The 9,332-nt window shown below is 60.8% G+C and overlaps 2 protein-coding genes across 2 annotated transcripts; one reads left to right on the forward strand and one right to left on the reverse strand.

Annotated features, from left to right (window-relative positions):
* Positions 1–70: 70 nt before the first annotated feature.
* LOC112124384 (AP-2 complex subunit alpha-1-like) lies at positions 71–3,890 on the forward strand. Its single transcript, XM_026663570.1, has 3 exons — positions 71–181; positions 1,041–1,175; positions 3,106–3,890. The coding sequence occupies exons 1-3, from the start codon at positions 155–157 to the stop codon at positions 3,181–3,183; spliced, it is 240 nt and encodes a 79-aa protein (XP_026519355.1). The 5' UTR covers positions 71–154; the 3' UTR covers positions 3,184–3,890.
* A 1,796-nt stretch (positions 3,891–5,686) lies between these two features.
* Positions 5,687–8,746, reverse strand: FUZ (fuzzy planar cell polarity protein; the record flags this gene model as incomplete). Its single annotated transcript, XM_026663571.1, has 8 exons — positions 5,687–6,136; positions 6,250–6,336; positions 6,614–6,684; positions 6,867–6,973; positions 7,070–7,165; positions 7,369–7,566; positions 7,923–8,027; positions 8,633–8,746. Coding segments are annotated over 8 exons (981 nt in total), but the record flags the coding sequence as incomplete, so codon positions are not given.
* Positions 8,747–9,332: the final 586 nt, after the last annotated feature.

Consider the following 9,332-nt stretch of genomic DNA (forward strand, 5'->3'; position numbering starts at 1 on the left):
CCCCCCCATATGGTGCCATTGCGGGGAAGCCCGGAGGCTGTATCTCAGCCCCCATGGGAGGTGTGGGGAGGATGCACCATATGACACCCCAAACACCACCACGTTCTGCAGGCCTCAGCAGGAAGCCCAGAAGATCTTCAAGGCAAATCACCCCATGGACTCCGAGGTGACCAAGGCCAAGGTGAGGGGCTGGGGGCCAGGATGCCTGGGTTCCCTTTCTGGGAGGGGAGTGGGGGCTAGTGGTTAGAGCTGGAGTGCTGGGCGTCAGGACTCCTGGGTTCTCTTTGTGGCTATGACTCCCTGGGGCCATGGTGGTGACTGCGGAGCTCAGGGCCCTGGTGGGGGGCAGCAGCCCCCCAGAGGAACCCCCCCCTCTGTATAAATCATATTGCCTCTATATAAATCCATGGCACGCCCACATCTGGAATACTGCGTGCAGATGTGGTCTCATCTCCAAAAAGATACATTGGAAAAGGTTCTGAAAAGGGCAACAAAAATGATTAGGGATATGGAGCATCTGTGGCATGAGGAGAGATTAATTAGACTGGGACTTTGAAGCTTGGAGAAGAGACGCCTAAGGGGGGGATACGATAAAGGTCTATAAAATCATGCCTGGTGTGGGGAAAGTGAATCAGGAAGTGTTATTTACTTCTCATAACACGAGAAGCAGGAGTCGCCCAATGAACAGGCAGCTGGTTTAAAACAAAAGGAAGTATTTCTTCACACAATGCACAGTCAACCTGTGGAACTCCTTGCCACAGGATGTTGTGAAGGCCAAGACTAGAACAGGGTTCAGAAAAGACCTAGATAAGTCCATGATGGCTATTAGCCAGGCTGGGCAGGGATGGGGACCCAGGCCTCTGTTTGCCAGGAGCTGGGGATGGGCGACGGGTGGATCGCTCAACGATCCCCTGCATGTTCATGCCCTCGGGGGCGCCTGGCATTGGCCGCTGCCGGCAGACAGGACACTGGGCTGGATGGACCTTTGGTCCGACCCAGTCTGGCCGTTCTGATGTTCCCCACCCCTGGCGTCTCCCCAGCTCCTGGGCTTCGGCTGCGCCCTGCTGGACAAGGTGGACCCCAATCCCGATAACTACGTGGGCGCCGGCATCATCCAGACCAAGTCGCTGCAGGTCGGCTGCCTCCTGCGGCTGGAGCCCAACGCCCAGGCCCAGGTGAGGGGGCCCGGACGCTTGGGTCCGGGCTGGCGGGTAGAGCAGGGCGGGGAGGAGCTGGCAACCAGGACGCCAGGGTTCTCTCCTGGCTTTGGGAGGGGAGTGGGGGCTAGTGGTTTGGGGTTGTGTTACAGATTTGGGTTTTGGGTAGGGCTGTCAAACGATTAAAAAAATTAATCGCGCTGTTAATCATCGAATCCCATTTATTTCAATATTTTTGGCTGTTTTCTACATTTTCAAATCGATTGATTTCAGTTACAACCCAGAATACAACATGTACAGGGCTAACTGTCTGTTTGTCTGCTTACAAGTATTTGGACTGTAAAAAAGCAAAAGAAATAGTATTTTTCAGTTCACCTCAGACAAGTTCTGTCGTGCGATCTCTTTGTCGTGAAAGTCCAACTTACAAATGTAGAATTATGTACAAAAAAATAACTGCATTCAAAAATAAAACAATGTCAAACTTAGAGCCTAAAAGTCCACTCAGTCCTACTCCTTAGTCAGCCGATTGCTCGGAAGAACAAGGTCGGTTACATTTACAGGAGATGCTGCTGCCGGCTTTATTTACAATGTCACCTGAAAGTGAGAACAGGCGTTCACGTGTAGCCGGTGTCACAAGTTATTTACGTGTCAAATGCGCTAAAGATTCATGTCCCTTCATCTTCAACCACCATTCCAGGGAACAGGCGTCCATGCTAACGACGGGTTCTGCTCGATAACGATCCAAAGCAGAGCGGACCGACGCCGGTTCATTTTCATTGTCTGAGTCAGATGCCACCAGCAGAAGGTTGATTTTCATTTTTGGTGGTTCGGGTTCTGTAGTTTCTGCATCGGAGTGTTGCTGTTTCAAGACTTCTGAAAGCATCCTCCACACCCCGTCCAGATCAGATTTTGGACGGCACTTCAGATTTGTAAAATCTGGCAAATCAGCAGTGAAAATGTTCTTCAAACGAACGTGTGCTGGGTCATCATCCGAGACTGCTATAACATGAAATACATGGCAGAATGCGGGTAAAACAGAGCAGGGGACGTACAATTCTCCTCCAAGGCGTTCAATCACAAATGTAACTAACGCATTATTTTTTTAACGAGCGTCGTGAGCATGGAAGCATGTCCTCTAGAATCGTGGCCAAAGCATGAAGGGGCGTAGGAATGTTTAGCAGATCTGACACGTAAATACCTTGCAACGTCGGCTACAACGGTGCCATGCAAACGCCTGTTCTCCCTTTCAGGTGACATTGTAAATAAAGCCGGCAGCATCATCTCCTGTAAATGTAACCGACCTTGTTTTTCCGAGCGATTGGCTGACCAAGAAGTAGGACTGAGTGGACTTGTGGGCTCTGAAGTTTTACACTGTTTTGTTTTTGAGTGCGGTTATGTAACAAACAAACAAATCTACATTTGTAAGTTGCACTTTCACGACAGAGATCGCACGACAGTACTTGTGTGAGGAACTGAAAAATACTATTTCTTTGTTTATCATTTTTACAGTGCAAATCTTTGTAATAAAAAACACTATGCGCTTTGATTTCACTTACAACCCAGAATACAATAGCTATGAAAATGTAGAAAAACATCCAGACTACTGAATACATTTCCAGTGGTATTCTATGGTTTAACCGTGCGATTAAAACTGCCATTGATTTTGAAAATCGTGATTAATTTTTTGTGAGTTAATCGTGTGAATTAACTGCGATTAATCAACAGCCTTAGTTTTGGGGTGTGGTCAGGGGCTGTAGTATAGGGTGGGGGTTATAGGGAAGTTTGGGGGGTGTAGGGGGCTGAGGGGAAGTTTGGGGGGGCTGTGTTGTGGGAGTGGGTTTGGGGGGCTGAGGCAGCTGGAGGGCTGAGGGAAAGTTCAGGGGTGATTGGGGACTGAGGGGTGATTGGGGGTACCGCCTGACGCTCCCTCCCTCCCCCCCCCCCCCCGATGTACCGTCTGACGCTGCGCACCAGCCGGGAGCCCGTCTCGCGGCACCTCTGCGGGCTGCTGTCCGAGCAGTTCTGAGCCCGGGGCTGCGGCCGGCTCTGGGGGGTGTCTGCACCGAGCCCCCGCCCCGTCCTGTCGTCGTGGTAACCGTGTTCTCATCGCCTGGCCCGTGGGGGCCCAGCGCTTCGGACGGACCAAGGGGGCCCCCCCCGGTGCGGGCCCCCCATTCCCCCAGGAGGGGCCCTTGGGAGCTGCCTTTCCGGGGGGCGGGAGCAGCTCGTGCCCCTGGTTCCTGGATTAGTGGGGTTGCCCCCATTCTCTGGGCCTGGGGGGGTTGGAGTGTGTCTGTTTACACTAAGTCCCCCCCTTGTGAGCTCCGTGCCCCCTAAGTCCCCCCCACCTGCACAAAGAGGGAGGGAACTCAAAGGGGGGGAGCAGGGCTGCCCCACCCTGGCAGCTCAGAGCAGCTGGGGGGGCTGGAAATGCTCCCCCCCAGCCCTGACCCCCTCAACCTGGGGCTGGACCATGGGTGGGGGAGGTGTGGGGGCTGCCCTCCCCCCAAAAGGGAAGATGTTACACGAGGGGGGGGCTGCATCTCCTGTGTCTCCCCCCACGTGGGACCCAGCCCCTCTTGGCCTGAGCCCCACCTGGGGGGGAAGCGGTGGGGAGGACCATGTGACTTGCCGTTCTAGGTGTTTCTAGCGTCCCATCGTCTGCGGAGCCGAGCGTGTGTATCGATCTCCATGTGACTGTAATAAACGGGGGGTCGCCCCCCCATGCCACCCTGGCCGCCTCCTGTGCCGCTGCTGCCCCGGGTGGAGATGGGGCACCGGGGACACAGGGACCTCTTTCCCAGGCGGAGAAAGGGCACCTCTGGGGCGGGGCATGGGGGCTGGGTATACAGGGATCCCTCGGCGGGGTGGGGAAGGAGGAGCAGGTGCCAGGGAGGAGCCGCCTTTTCCCCGTCATGGTGTGGGGGTGACTCCCCCTCTGCCCCACGGAGGGGGCTGGGGCTCTCCTGTCAGACCTCCACCTGCCTACAGCCGAGGAACCAGCCGGTTATTTCATCCAGCAGCCTCCAAGCAGAGTAGGTGAGAACCCAGGAGTGACGCGTGGGGGGTGTTTTTTGGAGTACTTTGTATGCACATGGTGTGTGCCTCGGTTTCCCCATGTGCTGCATGATTAACTAGGGGGCGGGCACAAGGTGTCATGAGGCTTCCTGGCCACTTCCTGAGGGCAGAACTCCTCCAGCGCAGGGCCCCCATACCCCACTTGTGGGCTATTCTCTCAGCAGGGTGGGGACCTTCCACGCAGGTCTTCCATGCACCCCGAAAGCTTCAGGCTCAGTTCACACTTGAGCAGCAAAGCCTGTTTGAACTCCTGGTTCGCTGGGCGCGAGGAGGGGGTGAGACAGTGGAGCCGCCTGCACGGTCAACCTGCTTCAAATCACAAACCTCCCAGGCAGTTAGGAAGATGTCTACACGCACCCCCCCCCTATAAAGCGGGGCGCCAAGCTGGAGTCCCGTTCCCTGCAGCTCGGAGTCTCCCCGCTTACCCCACGGGGGTCCTCCTGGCTCTCCGCTCCCCAGCTCCAGTCCATGCTTCCGCTGGGCCGCCTGGTCCTCTCCTTCCCTCGGACAGTCCTCCAGCGCCTGTAGCCTCCGCTCACTCGCTGGGGCGCCAGGCTCTGCAGCCCCTCTGCTGGACAGGAAACTGAGTCTCGGGGACGCCCTGCTGCTGATCATCCTTCTCCAGCGGTGCCTTGGCAACAATCCCACCTCTGCCACCACCTGTTGCAGGCTCGGTGCTCTTGACCAGCTCTGAATCAGTCCCTCTTCAGTGCGGACATGCTCTCACTGGGGTAAACCTCCTGGGATTAACCAGGGAGCCTTGTGCACCCCTGCTTACATCGTGAGCGCCCCCCAAGGGGAGCAGCGCACCCCCACCTCAGGCTGTAGCGCCTCTCAGCCGGCGTGGTAAAAACACGGGCGTTTATCGTCTGGAACGCAGTGTGGAAAATCCTTTGTTAGCAGGAAGTTACAGCCAAGTCCAGCTGGCTGAGGCATGAGCCCAGAGCGTCTCTCCCCTGCCCCAGCCGGACCCCAGGCCAGAACCGTCTCACCAGCAGCCACCCCACACACACACCTGGCTGCTCCTCAGTCGGGGGCCAAACCGGGTCCCCTGGTCTCCCCTCCTGACCAGCTGGCTTCCTGCAGTGGGCCAGGGTCATCACCTGCTAGGACACATCACAGGGGGCCCAGACCCCGCCTGGGTATCTGCATTCTTCTGCAAAGAAAACACATTTTCCCCTCCCCTTGGTTACTCAGGTACATCGGGGAAACTGAGGCACGCACCTGCCTAAGGGGGGAAATGAGAGCCGTGTGGAGCAAGTGAATCAGCAAGTGTTATTTACTCATAACCCAAGAACCAGGGCTCACCCAATGAAATGACTAGGCAGCAGGTTGAAAACAAACCAAAGGAAGTATTTCTTTCCCCCAACCCGTGGAACTCCTTGCCACAGGATGCTGTGAAGGCCAAGACTAGAACAGGGTTCAGAAAAGACCTAGATACGTTCCTGGAGGACAGGTCCATCGATGGCTATTAGCCAGGCTGGGCAGGGATGGGGTCCCTGCCTCTGTTTGCCAGGAGGTGGGGATGGGCGACGGGTGGATCGTTCGACGATCACCTCCGGCAGGACACAGGGCTGGATGGGTCATTGGTCGGACCCAGTCTGGCCGTTCTTTTGCGCACACGATAATCCTACAGAATAGCCTGAAGCAATCCCCTTTCATCCCCCAAGGCAGAACCCAGGTGTCCGGGCCGGTGTCTCAGCAGGCGGCGTCCCCGGTGAGGCGCTGCAGGGTGCGGGTGGCCAGGGGCCGCAGGGCGAAGGTGGGCACGTGGGGCGCCAGGAGCAGGAAGAGCTGGTGCTGGGGGGCGTGGATGGCGTAGGCCTTGTGCGTGGCGCTCACCACGTAGCAGTGCCGGGCGCGGTGCGGGAAGCCGGCCTGGAACGGCTCCTGTGGGGGGGCTGCCAGACATGGAGGGGTTAGGGTGGGGGGAGGCCCCAGGCGGGTTTGAGACCCCTCTTCCCTGGGCTCCCCCCACCCCCGGGCTTTCCCCCTGCCCCCCCCACTCACTCACCTGGACTGCCCTCCCAGGGGAAGTAGCGGGCGGCGACCAGGGTGTAGAAGTGGCGCAGGGCACAGGCGCGGCGCCTGGGGGACAGGCCTGTGGGGAGGAGGGAAGACACTGAGAGAGGGGGCTGGACCTCCCAGTGGGCAGGGTGCGGGGCTCCCCTCCCCCCAGGAGGGCGTGTACCCCCTCCCCAGATGCACTGGGGATGCCAGGCAAGGGGGCAGGACATACCTGCCCCGGGCTGGCTTTGGGGGCAGGGACTTACCCTCCCCCTGGGCTGGGTTGGGGGGCAGAACGTACCCTCCCCCGAGGCTGGGTTGGGGGGCAGGACGTACCCTCCCCCTGGGCTGGGTTGGGGGGCAGGACGTACCCTCCCCCCCCGATCCTGGGGGCTGCACTGAGCTCTGGCTGCTCCTCTGCTCCCGATGGATCAACAGGAACCTGAGAGAAAAGAGGAACTGGGGGGCTGGGGGCTCCACTGGCTGGGCCCTTCTGGGGCGCCCAGGCTGCAGCCCCCCATAGCACCCCCCGGCCATCCCACCTCCCCCCCTGCAACACCTGCCTTAGGTCCCCCCAGTGCCCCCCTTGTGCCCTGTTCCCCCCCCAGTCCCCCGGGCACTCACGCCAGGACTCCGGGGGGCAGCGTGATGCCGGGGGGCAGGCCGTGGGGCTGGGGGCTCACACACGCCTGCAGCGGCTCCAGCAGGGGCTTCCAGAACCGTGGCACCAGCTGGGGGCACAGGGGAGAAGGGGTTAAACGTGCTGGGGGGCCCAGCCCCACTCCCCCTCTAGGGGGCAGAGGATGCTACCTGCCCCCCACACGCACCTCGGTCTCCACGGTGTGCAGGGCAGGGCTGGGCCCGCAGATCAGGCAGGCCTCCAGGCCGGGCAGAAGCTGGCAGGTGAGGAGCCGGTGGGGGACCTGGGGGGGGTGCATTGTCAGACAGAGACCCCTGGCCCCCCAGCCCAGCCCCTCTGCGCCCCCCTGAGAGACCCCTGGCATCCAAATCTCTCCCCTGTCGCTGCCAACCCCCCATAACACCCCCCCATCCTCCTGACCAGCCCCCATACCACCACCCCCACCCCGTCCAGCCTGCCCATCTCTACTTCCCCCTGCGCGCTCACCGTGGGGCTGCCATGGGGCAGGTAGATGGGGTAGTCCCGCGCCGCGTGGGGGGGCAGCAAGCCCACCAGCCAGCTCAGCAGCAGCAGCTCCTGGGGGGCCAGTTGCCACCAGGGCTCTGTGGCCAGCGCCAGCCGGCCCCCAGCCACCAGGCAGCCAAAGCGGCTCTCGGCCGCGGCCACGAAGGCTTCCAGGCACTCCTGCAGCATGGGGGAGAAAAGTGGGGGGGGGGGTCAGGGGGTGGTGGCCCTTCCCCAGGACCCTCCCACCCCCAGCTGGGGACCTTGGGGGACCAGGCACCCCCCCCAGGGTGGGGTGACCCCCCAAATCCTGATACCCCTGCTCCCCACAGCTCTGAACCCCAAGAACCTGGGGGCAAAACCCGCCCCCATGAGATCCCTCCAGGGTTCCCCATACCCAGAGACCCCCAGGGTCGTGTGGCTCCTTTGCTTGCCCCACAGATCCCCCCCCAAGGTTCCCCCTACCCAGGGCAGGGGATGGTCGGAGGGGTCCCCAGAGGGTCTCTATTCCCAGGGTTGCTGTGGGGGAGTCTCACCTGCAGGGCGGCGCCGTGGGGCACAGGGACACACTCCACACATTGCGTCAGGTCCCCGCTCCGCTCTAGGGGCGCCAGGAAGCTGTCAATCAGCTTGTAGCAGGCCTGGGGGTGAGTGGGTTGGTGAGGCCGGGAGCAGCCAGGCAGGGAGGGGGCTGCAGGGTTCAGCCCCCCCACCCTCAACTGCTGCGGGTCAGCCCCACGGCCTCTGTCTGGCCCCACATACAGGGGCAGGATGTCACACGACGGGCTGGGACTGCTACCCCACAACACAGGCCACTCCCACGCCCTATGGGGCCCAGGCTGGTGGGCAGCCCCCCCCCCAAGCCCAGGGGGCCCCAGTCTCTCCCTCCCGGGGCCCAGGCTCCAGGGGTCCCAGACCCCGCCCGGGGCCCAGGCTCAGGGGGGTCCCCGTCTCCCGCCCCTGGAGCCCAAGTCCCCACTCTCCCCCCAGGGCCCAAGCTCAGGGGGCCCCAGTCTCCTCCCCCCGGGGCCCAGGCTTGGGGGGGTTCCAGTCTCCCCCCAGGCTTGGGGGCTCCCTGTCTCCTGCCCCCAGGGCCCAGGCTCGGGGGTCCCAGTCTCCCCCCCCCCCGGAGCCCAAGTCCCCACTCTGCCCCCCTGGGGCGAAGGTTCAGGGGGGTCCAGTCTTGTGTGGTTCCACTCTCCACCCCAGGGCCTGGGCTCGGGGGGGACCCCAATCCCCCACTCACCCTCAGGTCCTTTTTGAGGCGTTCAATGTTGCGGACGTTCACCAGCTCCTCCAAGCCCAGGATTAGCACCTGGAATGAGTCCCCAGACTGGTTAGTCGTGTCCCCCCCGACCCCCTGCACAGGGCCGGGTGGAGAGCAGGGGGAGGGGGAGCATCGGGGGCAATTCCTGGCCTCCTGGCATGTTCCAGGGACCACTAGGGTAAAACCAGGATCTGCTGGAAGGGGTCAATTCCTCTCCCCCTGCTCCATGCCCCAAAGGGTGGGTGGGTGGGGGGGTCCACTGACGGGCATCATGGCGGGAGGGACACAGGGCTGGGGTGACCCTGTATGGGGTAGACTGCATGGGGGGACAGGGCCAGGGGAGGGAGGTGGGTTCAGCATGGGGATCGTAGAGGGAAGGGCACAGGACCTGGGGCGCAGGTGCAGGGCTGGGGGGCGGGGACATAGGAACTGTCACCCAATGGTCCCTTTGTAACTCCTCACGGGCTGCTTTGGACTGACCTATCCTGAGTCATTTTGTGTCATCTGCAAACTTGGCCGCCTCCCTGGTTCCCCCTTTTCCCAGCTCCCTTGTCACCGGCTTCCTGAAAGTCTAAGGACGCTGGCTCCCCCTTGTCCACATGTGTCGACCCCCTGGAAGAATTCTAATAGATCGGTGAGGCGTGATTTTCCTCTCCAAAAGCCAACACATCACGTTCGT

The sequence above is a fragment of the Terrapene carolina genome, unplaced genomic scaffold (genome assembly GCF_002925995.2).
Source record: "Terrapene carolina triunguis isolate 2854851 unplaced genomic scaffold, T_m_triunguis-2.0 Scaffold33751, whole genome shotgun sequence".
Classification (NCBI taxonomy): Eukaryota; Metazoa; Chordata; order Testudines; family Emydidae; genus Terrapene; species Terrapene triunguis.

Bases quoted from the DNA above. Each gene is read 5' to 3' on its own strand.
- LOC112124384 (XM_026663570.1), top strand. From the start codon at position 155: ATGGACTCCGAGGTGACCAAGGCCAAG. The intron at 182-1,040 runs GTGAGGGGCTGG...GCGTCTCCCCAG, and splicing joins CCGAGGTGACCAAGGCCAAG to CTCCTGGGCTTCGGCTGCGC. The intron at 1,176-3,105 runs GTGAGGGGGCCC...CCCCCCCCCCCG, and splicing joins AGCCCAACGCCCAGGCCCAG to ATGTACCGTCTGACGCTGCG.